Here is an 18,222-nt window from a genome sequence, read left to right as displayed (position 1 = left end):
GTTGCTACACATGGGATCTTTGTTGTTGCATGTGGGATCAGTTCCCTGACCAGGGATTGAGCCCAGGCCCCCTGCATTGGGAGCATGGAGTCTTAGCCGCTGGACCATCAGGGAAGTCCCAGACACCAGCCTTCCTTGCTCAACTCCTGGCTTCAGACTCAGTCCTCTTTGCACCTCTAAGTGGGTCTGCCTTGGACATGGCTCCATGGCAAGAGCTCCGATCACTGTAAGTTGTCTGGATTTGAGAGACCCTCCTTACCCTTAGGTGTCCTTTCTTCCTTCTGGGTGACAGGCAGGCACTCTGGGGACACCTCGAGGAGACACACAGCCCCTCTGGCCTGGCCCCGAGTCCCCTGAGCCTCCATCCAGCCCCTGCCCTGGCCCAGGCACCTGCCTCTTCCAGGATGCTCAGGAAGACTCCGAGCCGGTCTCCCTGCCTCCTGCTTTGCCCCTCCCAACTCACCTCCCCAGATGGCCAGGGTGACATCTATTAATAAAGTAAGGACCCTGGTGCTTGGCACCACACTCCTGAGTCTTCACCACCCTCTATCTACCTGACCTCCTGCTCATGGTCCTCTGCCTCGATATTCCTTAAACAGATCTTTGGCTTCAGTGGGAACAGCAGGTGCTATCAAGCTCTAATCTTTCTAGAGTGGTTCAGGCGCCCCTTCCAGGTAGCCTTCCCAGACTTCCCCACTAGAAGGAACCTTCCCCGTGCTGGGCTCCCAGGGCACTCAGTGCATATGGCTGTCCATTCTGGCACAGGTGCTGGGGACCACAGCAAGGGCTTTTCCATCCAGGGATCCACTCAGGGCATCTGATCAGCCAGGGCTGACCTCAGTTGACTCAGGCGGGCACATGAATGAATGAATGAACGCTCGAAGGACAACCTGACTGCACCGAAACAAACTTTATTGATGCAACCGAGGGAACTGAGTTACAAACAGTGAGCAGGGGGCTGCGGGTGGGCCCTCGTAGCCCCCAGGATCCTGGCCCAATACTAGGACGCTTCTGTCTCCTTCTTCCTTTCCTCCTCATGCTGCTTCTCCAGCGGCCCACACGCATCCTAGTGGGAGAAGACAGCACATGGCCAGGGAAGGGTGGGCTGGGCTGGGCAGGAGGCAAGGCCGAGTGAGCTCAGGAGACCGACAGGCCAGGCCTGGCAGCGGGCACGGAGCGGGGGTGAGGGGAGGGGTCGGCCAGAAAGAGACTCTGGGTCTTTGGAGGGGAATGAGCTCTGGACTGTGGCACCAGCCCACGCAGGGCTCCGGCTGGGTGACCTTGGACAGGTTATTTTCTCTCTCCACATCTCAGCTTATTCACCACTGAAACAGAGGCTCAGACCCTCAACAACTGGCGTGTCTGAGCACTCATGCCCTGTCTGCCCTTCTGTTATCTCCTGGATTCCTCGCACTGTTTTGAAGATGGTGAGAGGGAGGTTCAGGGCAGCCTGGGGCCTGTCCCCCCAGCCAGCAGATGGGGGAGGTAGGCTGCTGGCCGCAGGAGCAACTCCAGTGCCTGTGTTCATAATCTCTTTTCCGCGGTTCCCAAAAATGGGGGGCGGTGATTTGCGCCACTGGTGGTCATGGGAAATGACCTTCAGTGGCAGGCAGATGGAGATGTTTTGATTTTAATAATCGTGATAGTATTCCACATATATCAAGAAAGGGTAGCCAGCTCATCAGCTCTGTGACTTCAGATAGTGCACAGGACAAGACCGAGTAAAGCCTTTCATTTAACAGATTTAAAGGAAAGCATTAAGAGGACACAGAAAATTCTCAGTTATAGCAAAAATCGGGACAGCGGTCCTAGACTTGCGGTTGGGGTGACTCCAAAACCATAAGACCTATTGCCCGTCACACAGGCATTAGAGGCCTGGGGCGTGGCAAGCAGCAGCTGTAAATGATCATTCCCTGTACATACAGGGAATTCTCTTCTCCGTTTGCCGCAACTTGGCTCTGCTCTTCCCCCACCCCCCCGTTAGGTTTTCCAGTCCCCCCACGGGCTCCAGGCATCCTCTCTGATTTTCCAGTGACTCTTCCCTCCTGGACACTCATCCATCCCCCGGAGGTCCTTCAGGGAAGCTGGTGCTTGATCAGGAGGTCCTGTCTCGCTGTGAAGCCTTGACAGACAGCTCCCCTCTCTAGGCCTCTGAGGCTGCCCAAGGTGGGGCCACCCTCAGGGTGAGCACTACCCCATCCTCCTTGCACTCACCTTCTTCTCGTCAGTGTATATGATTTCTGATTCCTGGATGCCTATGCACTTGATGACATCTAAGAACTCTTTCTTCTGCTCCTGGGTCACCTCCGGCTTGTCAGCTACAAGAGGGAGCAAGGGGCCAGGTGGGGATGTGGGAGGCCTAAGAGGGAGGCCAGGAAGGGCTGGGGTTCTGGGGACCTAGCCCGGGGAGTGGTGGTCCTGGGATGAGGCTTGGGTGGAGTGGGGGTTTGGGACATCTACCATAGAAGGACACCCCCACGTTCTTTGTGCCATTCCAGGAGGCAGCAAGCATGAAGGTCCTGAAGTGCTTGCTGAGCAGCAGGTCAACAAAGTGTTCTCTGTCCGACTCTGAAAAAGAGAAGACTCTGGTGAGACCACAGGAAACCACACGCTTCCCATCTCATGGGCTAGGAACAGGGATGTGCCCAAGGCCATACAGCCAGTCCGGGAAGGCCAGGGGTTCCCTGGGGCCGCTGGTCCCTCGTTCCTGCCGTGTGCCAGGCTCTGCATCGAGTGCCCTCCATGTGCACAATCTCAGGAGCCTCATGTGGACCGTGGTTGTCAAGGCCTTTATCTCCCCATTTTACAGATGAGGAAACCAGACTCAGACAGGAGCCCCGGGGCTGCAAAGTGACATCTGTTCCATTCCACCGGCTCCTACTGGGCACCCTCTTTGCAGTGTTAGTGTTAGTGGGACGTGGGTGAAGCCACTGCCTGCCCCATACAGGCTCCCTCCTTTAGCTCGCAGAAGATACGGAGTAACTGACTTGAGACGTAGGACTGGAGCCAGCCTGGGGTTTAGAGCCTAGTTCTAATTATAAGCTGTGTGACCTCAGGGAAACTCCTTGACATCTCAGTTTCTCTGTTTCCCCATCTGATCACTATGATGTCCTCCTAGGGTTGTTAGTGAGTATGAAGGGGATTAAATGTAAAGCACTTCGAACAGTGCCTGGCACAGAGCAAGAACTTGAAAATGCTGGCAGTTATTACTGATTATTTGCTGTGTGCAGGTACAAGGACCACAGAGATATAAGAAGTCCTCTGGGCCCCCTCCTTGAGGCTGAACAACCCATCATCTCCCCTCTCCACACAGCAGCCCTCCACCTGAAGGCTGGCTCTCACCAACTTTAGACAAGGTCCCATTCTGACGATAGATTTTTATGAAGCTGCAGTTGTAGACGCACTTGTCCTCACTACAGCCGGATAGAAGCGGGGAGAAAAACAGTAAGCGGTCAAAGAGAAGTGCTCGATCGCCCATCGCAGTCAATGAGTCAGATGACAATTAGAGTCAGCATCCCCTCCCTCCCCTCCCCGCCACGCTCCCCACCCCCCCACCCCCCCACCCCACCGCAGTTCCATCCATGGGAAGGCTGAGGCTGAGGCCAGGAGGAAAGTTGGACTCGCTTAAGGATTTTCTGCAGCTGGGAGTGAAACCCAGAGGCTGGGGCTGGGGGTGTGGGCTCTCACATGGTCTGGTACTCTCTGGTGATCAGCTTGTCCTCTGCGTGCCTGGGCTCAAGGTAAAAGAAAGCCGCCTGGATTGCTCTAGCCGACTTATTGTACTCGGGGTTTCGGAAAGCGGAGCCAATATAAAACCACTTGCCAGAGAGCTGGGGAGAAGCCAGGAATTGGTGATGGAGCCAAATCCTTGATAGTTAGCTGGGATGAGACAGCAGATCTCTGTCCCCTTTTTGCAAACAAGGAGACTGGGGCTCCGGATGAGGAGTGATCATACAAGAGCTCACTCAGGGAACCAGGTATCTCCCCAAATGCCCCCCAGCCCCTGGGCAGCCCCTCCCCACCTAGGACAGAGTTGTTCCCTGCTGAGGGACCTTGCAAGGAGACATCTGAGTTTAGAGGCAGAGAAATGTCTCTGGAGCCTGGTCAAAATTTCAGCCCAGGCCCCAGGAGAGAAAAGGGAGGTATCAGGAGGGCAAAGGAAAGCCCAGGGAGGGAAGCAGCTGCCCATGGTGCTCAGGGAGTCAGGCACTTACCAAGTCCATGGTGGCATTGGTAATGGGCGCCACTGTCATCAGGTTGGCACACTCGGGGCTCTGGGCATCCAGCAGGGGAAGGAGGCTCAGGACAGCGAGAGCCCAAAGCAGTGCCATGCTAAGACCAGGAGACACCTGCAGCCAAGCAAGCTGGTGGTTGGAAGATGTCAGTGACTTTTAAAGGAGCTGTGGGCGGGTCCCTAGGACCCAGTTGTGACACAATCCGGCACTCTTGTGAAATGTTTTGCACAAATCCTTCTGTCCTTCCTGCAAAGCCAGCTGTAGGTAAATCTTGCAAGCCTGGGTCTAATTTGAGTCCCTAACCTGGAGGAGTTACCAGGGTCCAAAAGTTTGGACCCGAGTGGTACTAGTTAATGTGTTTAGATAATGATCGAGGGGCCTGTAAACAAAGTCCCCTGTTTTCATTGAATTCCTGTTCTATTAAGCACCAAGACTTAAAGGTAGTCAGTCAGTTCAGTCACTCAATCATGTCTGACTCTGCGACCCCATGGACTGCAGCATGCCAGGCCTCCCTGTCCATCACCAACTTCCGGAGTTTACTCAAACTCATGTCCATTGAGTCGGTGATGCCATCCAACCATCTCATCCTCTGTCGTCCCCTTCTTCTACCTTCAATCTTTCCCAGAATCAGGGTCTTTTCAAATGAGTCTTTGCATTTGGTGGCCAAAGTATTGGAGTTTCAGCTTCAACATCAGTCCTTCTAATGAACACCCAGGACTGATCTCCTTTAGGATGGACTGGTTGGATCTCCTTGCAGTCCAAGGGACTCTTAAGAGTCTTCTCCAACACCACAGTTCAAAAGCATCAATTCTTCAGTGCTCAGCTTCCTTTATAGTCCAACTCTCTTAAAGGAACCACTGTAAATCAAGTGCTGAAGGCAACTTAGAGAGTGTGGTGTATATGGGAATGAGTGGGGGGGGGGATTTAGGGGTAGGAGGTATGGGCAAACATGGGATCAGTCCCAAATGAGTGTGGGGACAGCTGTGAAACAACAAAAGTCCAGAGAGGCCCCAACTCAATCCTGGAGCAGGGACATTTCCAAAAGAAAGGGACCTCTAAGTTGAATGTCTATTTCCAGTATTGAGTGAGTGAGTGAAAGTCGCTCAGTTGTATCCGACTTTTTTCGACTCCGTGGACTATACAGTCCATGGAGTTCTCCAGGCCAGAATACCGGAGTGGGTAGCCATTCCCTTTTCCTGGGGATCTTCCCAACCCACGGATCGAACCCAGGTCTCCCACACTGCAGGCAGATTCTTTACCGTCTGAGCCACCAGGGAAGCAAATGTATTGGGTTGGCCAAAAAGTTCACTCGAGTTTTTCCCTAGGATGTTACAAGGGATGAATGAATATTTTGGCCTATCCAATACTACTTAAACCGCCTCTCAGAGAAGGCGATGGCACCCCACTCCAGTACTCTTGCCTGGAAAATCCCATGGACAGAGGAGCCTGGTAGGCTGCAGTCCAGGGGGTCCCGAAGAGTCGGACACGACTGAGCAACTTCACTTTCACTTTCATGCATTGGAGAAGGAAATGGCAACCCACTCCAGTGTTCTTGCCTGGAGAATCCCAGGGACCGGGGAGCCTGGTGGGCTGCTGTCTATGGAGTCACACAGAGTCGGACACGACTGAAGCGACTTAGCAGCAGCAGCAGCAGCAACATCTAAAACAGGAAATGGTCCCTGTGTTTTCTCCACTCCCTGCTGGTTGATCAGGGAGCTTGCCTTTCTTTTTACCCATATGTTCCCAGTCCTGGAACAGTGCCCAGCAAGGAGCAGACATTCAGTATAAACCATGGAATAAATAATTCCTCTGCTCATTTGCATTTCTATGTGATGGAGTCAAATCTTTATTTGTATAAATAGATTCCAAAAATATTATTATGATAGGCTTACAATTTTGTATTCTTATTCATTTCATATATTTGCATAATTTTTCCTGTGTCAGTGTAGTCAGCGGTTGTAGTTTGAATGGATGAATAGTCTTCCATTCACTTCCTGGATTCTAACTTCCATAAACATGTCCTCTCTTTATACCTAGAGCATTTTATTTTATTTTTTTTCCCAACTTTATTAAGATGCAGTTGCCTATAGCATTTTAGATTGTAATTTTTCCTCTGAAGATATATCAGAGACCATCCAAATTTCTTTCAAGAGAAAGAAAAGCATATGTCTTTAAAAATACAAGACTTTAGTGATATTTAAAAGCTCCCCCCAATAAATAAAAATAAATAGCCCCCAAGCTACAAACAATTCAGGTATCTGTCAAAAGGAAAATGGAAAAACAAACTGTGTTATTTTTATACAATGGAATAACACTTAGCAACAAAAAAAGAATGAACTGCGGATATATACAACAACGTAAATGAATTCCAAAAACATGCTGAACAAAAGAAACCAGACTCAGGTTTCCCTGATGGTCCAGTGGTCGGGAGTCCACCTGCCAATTCAGGGAACATAGGTTCAACCCCTGGTCCAGAAGATCCCACGTGCAGTGGGACAAGTGAGCCCGTGTGCCACAAGTACCGAGCTCACTCTCTAGGGCTTATGCTCTGCAACAGTGAGGAGCCCGCACACCACAGGGAAGAGTAGCCCCTGCTCACTGCAATTGGAGAAAGCCCATGAATAGCAGCAAAGACCCAGTGCAGCCATCTCCCCCCCCCCCAAAAAAAAGAAAGGAGCTAGACTCAACAGCTCAGGGACTGGACTTCCCGGGTGGTCCAGTTGCTAAGACTCCATGCTCCTGATGAGCGGGCCCGGGTTCCATCCCTGGTCAGGGAACTAGATCCTACATGCCTCAGCTAAGAGTTCACCGGCTACGGAAAATCCCGCACACTATAACTAAGATCCCAGCTGCTGCAGCTAACACTCGGTGCAGTCAAATAAATAAACATTAAAAAAAAAAACTCACCCAGCACACAGACAGTGTGACTCCACTTATGTGAAGTTCTAGAACAGTCAAAACTAATGGTAATGGTAGAAATCAGATCAGTGGTTGCCTTGGCAATTTGCCCAGGGACCCGAGAAAACTTTTTGAGGCAGATGACCATGTTCTCTATTTTCATTCTGGTGGTGGTTACACACGTATTGATATGTACATTTGTGAAACTCTTTGAGCTGGAAATTGAAAACGTGTGAATTTTGTTGTATGCTGTGCATGCTAAGTTGCTTCAGTCGTGTTCGATTCTTTGCAACCCCACGGACCTAGCCCACCAGGTTCCTCTGTCTATGCGATTCTCCAGGCAAGAACGCTGGAGTGGGTTGCCATGCCCTCCTCCAGGGGTCCTTCCCCACCCACGGATCAAACCCATGTCTCCAGTGACTCCTGCATTGCAGTGACTCCTGCTTTGCAGGGGGTTTCTTTTACCATAGAGCCACTGGGGAAGCCCTTATTGTATGCCTAGTATACCTCAATTAAGTTGATTAAAAAAAAAAAAAATTCTCCCCCAAAAGAGAGAAAGCAAAACCATGACAAATCAAAAAGCACTAACAACCTTTAATGCTGTACTGATATGGCAATGCAGAAATGAGTCTCTCCCTCCACATCCTTGTCAGAACTAGAATTTCCCTTCTTTTTCTGTTTTTATCAGCTCAGCTAGTGTCTTGAACTTGCATTGCTTTAACTGGAGTCTTGCAAACACGATTGGAGCGCTTCAGGAGGGAACAGTGCAGGTAAGGGAGAGGGTGATACAAGAAAGATCAAGACAGTCTATGTGACTGGAGCCTGTGATAGGGTCAGAGGGATGGAGGCTGATGCTGGGGGTGGTGCTCTTGGTTGGAACCCAAGCTGCAGAGCGTGGAAACCAGGCCGAGGAGTTTGCAGTGTCCTCTGAGGGCACTGGGGAGAAACAGAAAGATTTTAAGTGAGGTGTGTGCGGAGGGGTAATATCAGATTTGCCCTTTAGAGAGAGCCCACTGTCTGCAGTGAGAAGAACAGGGGACGGGGAGGACAAGCACAGGAGAACGAACTTGGCAGAGCAGCTGGGCAGTTGCAGTGGTCCAAGTGTGAGATGATGGAAGTAGACAGTTTCAAGACACTATGTAAGGACATGCTGAATGCCATGTGGGCACACTGCTACCATCAGACAGGGGTCCAGTGAGGTTCTTACCTAGAGCCCAGATCTTTCCAGGTCCCCACATGTCACACACGTGGACACACACACACACACACGTTCATGCAACAACACACAAGCACCTCTGTCACTTGGGATCTGCCGCCTGGTACTGCACAGGGTGACCCATAACCCTAAATGCCTTTTGTCACAGCCAACCATGTTCAGAGCCCAGGGGAACAAGTCTTCCCATGTTCTACTCTCTCCCTGAAACACCAGGTGCTCTTCCCAAACATCCCGAGGTTTTGAAGGTGATGCTACTGCTGACAGGGGAGATAGCAGCAGGATTAGGATGGTCCGTGTGGCTGGAGCATGTGATGGGGTCAGAGTCATGGAGGCTGATGCCTCCATCCCTTCAGACCCACTTCCGAGTCCAGGGAAGATTTGAGTGGACTCAGAGGTAGTGAAACCTAGCAGGACCCTGCAAGGCCCTCCCAGGTAAAATAAAAACCCCTCCATTTCTTGTTGATAGAAAGGAAAAAGGGGGGTGTGGTCGGAAGGCTTATGTCTCCTAGGCCTTCTCTGAGTTCCAAAGAGCAGGCTCAAGCAGTTAATGATTAGGACAACATGGACACAGGACTCCTAGTCCCTCCGGAAGGGATGTAGATAACAACTTGATGTTTATCTTTGAGTTGTTTTGCAGAAACTAAGACCTGTACCCAGGTGGAGGATGGGGACGACATCCTGACCATGAGCACGCAGACCCCAGACTAGTTGGAAGCAGAAAGCTGATGATGGAGATTTCTGAAACAACCCCCTGTTACCTCCCCACCAACCAATCGGAAGAAGATTCACAAGCTGATCACGCATCCTACACCTCTCTCCTTGTCACCCTTCCTGCCTCTAAAAACCCTGTGCCCCGGCCAGCTAACCAGATGGACTTGACACAGGTCTAAGCCTCCATTTTCCGTGTTGGCACCTCCTCGATGAGCTTTCTCTGCTCCAGACTCTGATGTCTCCATTTGACCTCCCTGTGTGTGGGGTGTACGAGCTTGGATCTGACTACAGAAAAAGACAGATTAATTAACTTTCTCATTCCTCCCTCTCTGCATAAAGGCCATACTTTCTTACCACATTAGCCCTTGCTTCCCAATAGTAATGAGAAACCACTGTTTTTTTTTTTTTTGCAACCCGTGGTTGGGGAGGCCCTCCTGAATTAGAACTGGGCAATGTTTGCAACAGTTGCATGTGGTAGCCAAGAAATATTTTGCAATGTGAAATCATTCACGTTCCTCTTAAATTCATGTATAGGTAGATGTAACACACATTAGGCATGGATCTGATTCTTGGCGTCAGCTGCTCGAGGTTGAATGTTAGCATGGTGAATGATTTATAGCTTTACAAACTTTTGAACAAACCTTAACCCATTGATTAAATTTCCCAAATGTTAATTTTAAAGAGTCAGTTTTATTTAAAAGCTTTTGATGTATAATGTTTAGTTATTTAGAACAGTGGTCTGTGGGCCTTCATTTGCTGATGTGCAAAAATGCTAGGGTCGCCCCCTGTGTGGGCAAAGGGTGAACAGGGAGGGCCAGTAAATAGCAGGACATGGTCTTTCTTTTGTCCAGAGCAATTCAGCTCCGGCCTAACCTGCATGCCTCCTGAAGCAAAACCATAGATAGTGAGTGTGATATACAATAAGTGCCCTGCATACGAAGCTGCAAATTGTGAACATGTGTTCCATCAGCATCAGGCGTGAAGTTGCAGCTTGCCCTCCGTCTCCTAAGATCCTTCAGCTCTACCATCTCCCACCTCTTCTCACCCCTCCAGTCAGTAACTCTTGGCTGTTCATGCGACGCCAGCCCCTGTATGCCAGCTGCTGTACTGTATTACTGTACTTTTCAAGGTACTGTGCTGTAAGATTAAAAATGTTTTATTTTTTGTGTTTGTTTTTATGTGTTATTTGTGTGAAAAGTAATATAAACCTACTACAGTACAGTACTATACAGCCAATCGTGTTAGCTGAGTACCTAGGCTCACTTTGTTGGACTTACGAATATACCAGACTTACAAAGGCACTCTCTGGACAGACCTCATTTGTATGTAGGGGACTGACTATAATAAGAAACATATGTTCGATCTCTACCTCCATTTCTGGTAACACAGGTCATAAAAACTCCTGGGATCTCCGAAGTGATACTTGTCTTTTTGTAGACGAACGAGATGTCCCTTGGCTGGGGGTTCCTGGATACCCTCAGAATGGGGACTGACTTTGTGATTAGAGGGTTGAAATTTTCAGCTCCACTCCTTCATCTCTGGGAAGGGAACTGGTGCTGGAGATCGTCTTGGTCACTAATGACGAACAATGATTTAATCAGCCATGCCCAGGTAAGGGTGCTTTCAGTGAAGTCAGAGCAAGGACATGTAGAGGTGCTGGGTAGGTGGCCGATCCAAAGAAGGCCTGGAAGTCCTGTGCTCTTTCCCACATACCTTGCCCTGGGCATCACTGCTATCTGACTATTCCTGAATTGTATCCTTTTATACTAAACTGGTAATCTAGTAAGTAAATGGTCTTCTGAATTCTCTGAGCTGTTCTAATAAATGGTCAAACCCAAAGAAGGGGTTATGGGAGTCTGTGATTTAAAGCTGGTGAGTTGGACGCACAGGGGACCCCCTGGACTTGTGACTGCCATTGCATTGGGGACAGTCTTGTGGGTCTGAGCCCTTAACCTGCAGGATCTGATGCTCACCCTGATTAGTGTTGAAACTGAGTCCCCCTAAATCCAAGTTTACCAAGTCCTTACCAAGTTTATGATGAATCTATCTATCCAAACGTTTATTTCCTTTCTTGTTCAACCCGTTTCCCTCATAACTGAGGGGTATCAAAGAAAAGGGGAGATTGAAACTGAGCAGGACCTGCAAGGTCTTTGCACCTTTCTAAGCCTTTCCTTGAGGTCCAAAGAGCAGGCTTAAGCAGTCAGTAAGTGGGACAATATAGACGCAGGACTCCTAGTCCCTCCAGAAGGGATGTAGATAGCAATTTGATGGTTATCTTTAAGTTGTTCTGCAGAAACTAAGACCTGCACCCCGGTGGAGGATGGGGACGACATGCTGACCACAAGCCTGTAGACCCTAGACTGGTTGAAACCAGAAGGTTGATGATCAAGATTTCTGAAACATCCCCCTGTTACCTCACCACCAACAAATCAGAAGAAGGTCCACGAACTGATCTCGCATCCTAAGAGCCTCTCCCCTAACACTTTCTTTTAAAACCCTTGCTGAACGCCGTTGGGGAGGTCTAGTCTTCTGAGCATGAGTTGCCTGTTCCTCTCGCTTGGTGCCTGCAATAAATGCTGGACTTTGCTTCACCACAACCCAGTGTCAGTAGACTGGCTTTGCTGTGCATGTGGCAAGCAGACCCAAGTTTGGTTCCATAAGAGTATCAGAACTGAACTGAATTGTAGGATACCCAGTTGGTGTCTGGGGCTTCCCAAGTGTACAGTGGTAAAGAACACACCTGCCAGTGCGGGGGACACAGAGGACATGGGTTCAATCCCCGGATCAGGAAGATGCCCTGGAGAAGGACATGGCCACCCACTCCAGTATTCTTGCCTGGAGAACCCCACGGACAGAGGAGCCTGGTGGGCTACAGCCCATGGGGTTGCAAAGAGTCGGACATGACTGAGTGACTAAGTACACGCAGTTGGTGTCTGGAAAGTCAGAGAATTGCTTGGTGTGGGAGAAAATCCACACACTTTGTGGCCAGAAGTATGTGAGCAGAGAAGACAGAAATGAAAATTTCCCTTCCAGGGAGTAAGTGGAGTGCCTCCCCTGGGAAGGAGTGAGTGGTCCTCACCCTTCTCACCCCCAGGCTGCCTCTTGTGGCAGGCGGGGGTGTGTCTCACTCTCCTCTCAAGAGGCCATCCAAGTAGTTTCTCCAAGCACACCCAGCACTCATCCTCACACAGAACAATTTTCTCCACCTTTTTATTAATACATTTCAAGGATGGTTTGGAACCTCCATGAACTGAGGTCTTCAGCAGCCCTCCCCAGCCTGCCCTTCCATCTGTCCCTGGCACAATGTCAAGAGAAGTGTGGCAGGAAAGAGACAGAAGAGCAATCAGAGCAGAGTAGGGTGCTGGTAAAGGAGCTGTCCTGGTTTTCTTGCCGTTCAGTTGCTAAGTCATGTCCGACTCTTTGTGACCCCATGGACTGCAGCCTGCCAGGCTTTCCCAGCCCTCACCATCTCCCGGAGTTTGCCCAAGTTCATGTCCACTGAATCGGTGATGTCATCCAACCATCTTGTCCTCTGTTGCCCACTTCTCCTCCTGCCTTCAGTCCTTTCCAGCTTCAGGGTCTTTCCAGTGAGTTGGTTGTTTGTATCAGGTGGGCAAACTACTGGAGCTTCAGCTTCAGCATCAGTCCTTCCAAAGAGTATACGGGGTTGATTTCCTTTAAGATTGACTGGTTTGATCTTGCTGTCCAAGGTGTTCTCAAGAGTCTTCTCCAGCATCACAGTTTGAAAGCATCAAGTTTTTGGCGCTCAGCCTTCTTTATTGTCCAGCTCTCACATTCATACATGACTACTGAAAAGACCATGGCTATATGGACCTTTGTTGGCAAAGGGATGCCTTTGCCTTTTAACACACTTCTAGGTTTGTCATAGCTTTCTTGACAAGAAGCAACCATCTTCTAATTTCACAGCTGCAGTCACCAACCACAGTGATTTCAGAGCCCAGGAAGAGGAAATTCGTCACTGCTTCCAACTTTTCCCCTTCTATTTGCCATGAAGTTATGGGACCAGATATCCTAGTTTCGCCACTTGCTAACTGTGAGACCTTGGGCAAGTTATCTAACTTCTCCTGTCTCAGTTTCCCTAGCTGTAAAGTGGGGATAATAGTAATAAATTCTACTCATTGGATTGTTATGTGCATCAATCTGTTCACATTTAGATGAACTAGATATTAGATGAAACAAACTTGCTTCTAAGGGTTCTCCTATTATAATAATCATCACCATCTGTTTAATGAGAAGTGGGGTGGTGAGGAAGGAAAGACAGACTCCTGCATTATATAAATTCTTCAGTAGATAGCAAGTTACATCCCCCTTCTCAAGATACCAACATGCAAAAATATGTCTCTATTAGATTCACGAAATATCTCCCCACCCCACATTAGATACATGAGAAAACCAGTGACCTGGGCCAGGAAGATGCCCTGAAGAAGAAACTGGCAACTCACTCCAGTACTCTTGCCTGAAAAATCCCATGGACAGAGGAGCCTGCAGGGCTACAGTCCATGGGGTTGCAAAGAGTTGAACACGACTTAGTGACTAACATACACGCAGAGGGCTAAGGTGACATGGTGAAGAGGTGAGGTTTCAATAACCAGGGAGAGGCACCACTCTGAAATGATTCACTGCCTAAGAAAGCCACTTTATATGTATACATTTTATACAAGCCATTTTATACAAGCCAAGGCTGAGCTCTGTGTCTGACAACTATTACGTGACCTGCATGAGCCACCACAAAAATACACCAGCAGAACAAAGAGTCTGAATTAAGAACTTTGAGTCTGGACTGAGGAAATACTCCCCAAATATTTGCCTAAGTCCAGATCCTGTTTTGTGATCTTGGGCAACTTATGTAACCTCTTTGGACTTTAGTTCCCTCGTTGGAAGAGCCAGGGCAATAACACGTGTCTCTGACACAGTGCGTGAGGTGAACACGGGTCACGTTCCACATAGCTCCTGGTTCGCAGAAAGTGTACAAGAAAGTGTAACCGCTGTTATTTTGAAAGGTGTTAATAGGGGTTGAACCATATGAAAACTGTGGACTTTAGAGATCAAAAAAAAAAAAGTTGAATATCATTCCATTTCACCTGGTTCATCCAACTGTTGTATTAATAGGACAATCACCTGGTCTGTGGTTGGCAAGCAGGGAAAGACATGTCACCCCCTTTTTGCTGGGGAAAAATCGAGGCCCAGAGAGAATGATTTGCCCAGGGCCACGTGACAGTCGGGAAGCTGAGACTGGAATCCACCTGCCAGCCTCCCCTCCTTCTCTCCTGTCCCTCTCTCACTTACCCAGCACCAGGCTGCTGGTCATTGTGAAATATGGCTGTCCTTGGCTAAGGCTTGATTCGCTGGGGACAGAGTGAATGCAAGCCTGGGCTTTCCCCTGGGGATGTCCTCCTTAGCTGTGTTGGGAAGAGTTGTCTTCTGTCCCTGACACTTTCTACCTGCCCTTGCTGAGAACAAGCTGGCCCCATTTCACTGGCTTTCCCAGTCAGGTCACAGAGGCCTCCTGGAAGGGAGCCTGTGCCGAGGGCGCTGAGCAGCGTAGCTTTAGCATAACTCCTCTTCTCTTTTCTCTCTGGCCCTTCTTCCTGCCTCTCTCACCCTTTGCGTCTTCACGGCTGATGACTCTCCGGAACACAGACTGGGTTGCACCCCTCTGACCTGTCCTCTCAGTTCGGTCAGTTGCCCCTGGACAGCTCCGCTCGAGTGCCCCTTCACAGCACAGACTCCATCTGGCCAACGCAAACCCTGCTCTCCTGTACAAACCTGTGGCTTGTCCTATTCCTAACCCAATACCCCAGGCTTCCCCTGACCCTCCGGTACCACTTTGAATTACTTGTATGCAAGCGTGCTAAGTCGCTTCAGTCATGTCTGACTCTCTGTGACCCTGTGGACTGTAGCCCTCCAGACTCCTCTGTTCACGGGATTCTCCAGGCAAGAATACTGGAGTGGGTTGCCAAGCACTCCTCCAGGGGATCTTCCCGACCCTGGGATCGAGCCTGTGTTTCACGTCTCCTGCGTGGGCAAGCACGTTCCTTACCACTAGGGCCACCTGGGGCTCCTTGCTACTGCCCAGATATGCAGTGCTTCTTTACTTCCAGGCCTTAACTGTTCCCTCTCCTCCCGATGCCTTTCCCTGTCTGACTAACCTCTATTCATTCTCTCTTAGCCTTAGCTTGTGATGATTCATTTTATGTCAATTTAACTGAATCATGGGGTGCCTCTTTGTCAAACATGAAAGTGTATCTAGGATGTGAAAATCTCCAAGCCCTTCCAGACCACAAATCCTGGGCTCCATGGATGGAAGTCTCAGAGTCACCACAGGACAGTGACTCCAGGGGCTCACAGTCTGGGATAGATGCCAGGATGGGGAGGGTAGAGAAGACCCAGCTGTGGACTGATGACCTAGAACCTTACAGCTAGTCTTTAAAACATAAAATCCTAGATATGAGTTCATCTTCTCATGATTTGTTCTTTCTTGTAAATGAGAAGGGCAGAAATATTCTGGTTTCTCCAACATCCCAGGAAAGGAGGAACAAGCTAAAGAAGAAAGGACTCTGAACTGAGTCAGGAGATATGGGTTTCAGGTCTGGCAGGTATAAGTATGTCCCAAATACTGAATGGGACGTGTGTGTGTGTGTGCATGTGTGTGTGTGTGCTCAGTCACTTACTCGTGTCTGACTCTTTGGGACCCCATGGACTGTAGCCAGTCAGGCTCCTCTGTTCATGGAATTTTCCAGGCAAGAATACTGGAACAGGTTGCCATTTCCAACTCCAAGGGATCTTCCTGAGCCAGGGATTGAACCCTTATCTCTTGTGTCTCCTGCATTGGCAGGAGGATTCTTCACCACTAGAGCCACCTGGGAAGTCCTGAATGGGACATACTTACACTAAAAACATACTTACTGTTGATCTGAAATTCAAATTTATCTGTGTGTCCTGTATATTTATTCACTGACTCTGGCTGACTCTATCTGCCAGGTTCTCACTCGCTTCTTCCAAAGCAGGTACTGTGAGGGCTTCTCTCAAGAATCTCACAGGTAAGAATTGTTCACACTGAAGCACTCCTAACAATCACCAAAATATGGAAAGAACCCACAGGTTATCAATGGATGAATGAGTAAACAGAATTTGGTCTATCCTCACAATGAAATACTATGCAGCTGTGAAGAAAAATGCAGTCTTGATCCACGCTATCAGGATGAAACTTGAAAACATTATGTTGCATGACAGCATTCGTTCACAAAAGGTCAGATACCACTAAGATTCCATTTACACAAAATATCCATAGAGGTTTTCCAGGGGCATGCTTCAACAGTATGTGAGCCGTGAACTTCCAGATGTTCAAGCTGGTTTTAGAAAAGGCAGAGGAACCAGAGATCAAATTGCCAACATCTGCTGGATCATCAAAAAAGCAAGAGAGTTCCAGAAAAACATCTACTTCTGCTTTATTGACTATGCCAAAGCCTTTGACTGTCTGGATCACAATAAACTGTGGAAAATTCTGAAAGAGATGGGAATACCAGACCACCTGACCTGCCTCTTGAGAAATCTGTATGCAAGTCAAGATGCAACAGTTAGAACTGGACATGGAACACAGATTGGTTCCAAATTGGGAAAGGAGTACAGCAAGGCTGTATATTGTCACCCTGTTTATTTAACTTCTATGCAGAGTACATCATGAGAAACGCTGGACTGGAAGAAACACAAGCTGGAATCAAGATTGCCAGGAGAAATATCAATAACCTCAGATACACAGATGACACCACCCTTAGGGCAGAAAGCAACAAAGAACTAAAAAGCCTCTTGATGAAAGTGAAAGAGGAGAGTGAAAAAGTTGGCTTAAAACTCAACATTCAGAAAACTAAGATCATGGCATCTGGTCCCATCACCTCATGGAAAATAGATGGGGAAACAGTGGAAATAGTGAGAGACTTTATTTTGGGGAGCTCCAAAATCACTGCAGATGGTGACTGCAGCCATGAAATTAAAAAACGCTTGCTCCTTGGAAGAAAAGCTATGACCAGCCTAGACAGCATATTAAAAAGCAGAAACATTACCGACAAAGGTCTGTCTAGTCAAAGCTATGGTTTTTCCAGTAGTCATGTATGGATGTAAGAGTTGGACTATAAAAAAAGCTGAGTGCCAAAGAACTGATGTTTTTGAACTGCAGTGTTGGAGAAGACTCTTGAGAGTCCCTTGGACTGCAAGGAGATCCAACCCATCCATCCTAAAGGAGATCAGTCCTGAATATTCATTGGAAAGACTGATGCTGAAACTGAAACTCCAATACTTTGGCCACCTGATGCAAAGAACTGACTCATTTGAAAAGACCCTGATGCTGGGAAACATTGAAGGCAGGAGGAGAAGGGGATGACAGAGGATGAGATGGTTGGATGGCATCACTGGCTCAATGGACTTGAGTTTGGGTAAACCCCGGGAGTTGGTGATGGACAGGGAGGTCTGGCATACTGCGGTCCATGGGGTCACAAAGAGCCGGACATGACTGAGCGACTGAACTGAACTGAACTTTCTTCATTCTGTTCTTGTGTTCCTTTTGCTGTTTTCTTGAGGTCTTTTTCTCCTCATACAGGCCATGTCTTGCAAGTCTTTGGACTTGTTCTTCACGTAATCCAAGGAATCGTAAATCATGCCAAAGCCGAGAGACTCTCAAGAGTCTTCTCCAACACTATCGTCTGGCCACCACCAAAATGGGTTCTGAATTCAAACTCAAAGATGACACCTGGTGTGGTCTTGTACATTTGGGCCAGTTTCCCACATGTGCTGTTTTAGGTGCTGTTGTCTTTTCAGGGTGAAGCAGGTCGATGACCATGCCTTTTTCTGAAGCAGCCGGTTGCTCATCAACTTCCTGGTTCCGATAGTTAGCGTGTTGTTCATGATGGCAGCTGAGCCTCAAGCCCCTTTCCGCTCTCCTAAGGCACCAGGGTTGTGGTACTGTTACAGCAGCCCTAAGAAACCAGTGGGACCCTGCAGGACCCGACCCCCTCATTCTCAGGCCCTCTCACTCTGAGACACCATATCTCTCCCTGTCCCCTCTCCTTTGGGGGAAGCTGCGAAAACAGGGCACCCCGCCACCCCTCCACACCTCCTCCAACCCTCAGCCATGCCAGAAACTTTCCT

The 18,222-nt window shown here is 48.8% G+C and overlaps 1 protein-coding gene and 1 pseudogene across 1 annotated transcript; both read right to left on the bottom strand.

The window, feature by feature from the left end:
• Positions 1–895: 895 nt before the first annotated feature.
• On the bottom strand, positions 896–4,492 carry LOC113897706 (alpha-1-acid glycoprotein). Its single transcript, XM_027550607.1, has 6 exons — positions 4,215–4,492; positions 3,688–3,830; positions 3,343–3,413; positions 2,461–2,568; positions 2,215–2,318; positions 896–1,066 (listed from the first exon to the last, which is right to left on the bottom strand). Exons 1-6 carry the CDS (start codon positions 4,329–4,331, stop codon positions 1,001–1,003), a joined length of 609 nt encoding a protein of 202 aa, XP_027406408.1. The 5' UTR covers positions 4,332–4,492; the 3' UTR covers positions 896–1,000.
• A 5,317-nt stretch (positions 4,493–9,809) lies between these two features.
• Positions 9,810–18,214, bottom strand: LOC113897515 (annotated as a pseudogene).
• Between the last annotated feature and the right edge of the window lie 8 nt (positions 18,215–18,222).

Source organism: Bos indicus x Bos taurus, chromosome 8 (assembly GCF_003369695.1).
Source record: "Bos indicus x Bos taurus breed Angus x Brahman F1 hybrid chromosome 8, Bos_hybrid_MaternalHap_v2.0, whole genome shotgun sequence".
In the NCBI taxonomy this organism is placed as follows: Eukaryota; Metazoa; Chordata; class Mammalia; order Artiodactyla; family Bovidae; genus Bos; species Bos indicus x Bos taurus.
This window is presented reverse-complemented; position numbering and strand designations above follow the sequence as displayed.

What these genes read in the sequence shown, in the direction of transcription:
- LOC113897706 (XM_027550607.1), bottom strand. Translation starts at nt 4,331, where the DNA reads ATGGCACTGCTTTGGGCTCTCGCTGTCCTGAGCCTCCTTCCCCTGCTG. An exon ending in CCAATGCCACCATGGACTTG is followed by an intron (nt 3,831 to 4,214) that starts GTAAGTGCCTGA and finishes GCTTCTCCCCAG; the next exon opens with CTCTCTGGCAAGTGGTTTTA. An exon ending in TGGGACCTTGTCTAAAGTTG is followed by an intron (nt 2,569 to 3,342) that starts GTGAGAGCCAGC and finishes TCTCTTTTTCAG; the next exon opens with AGTCGGACAGAGAACACTTT.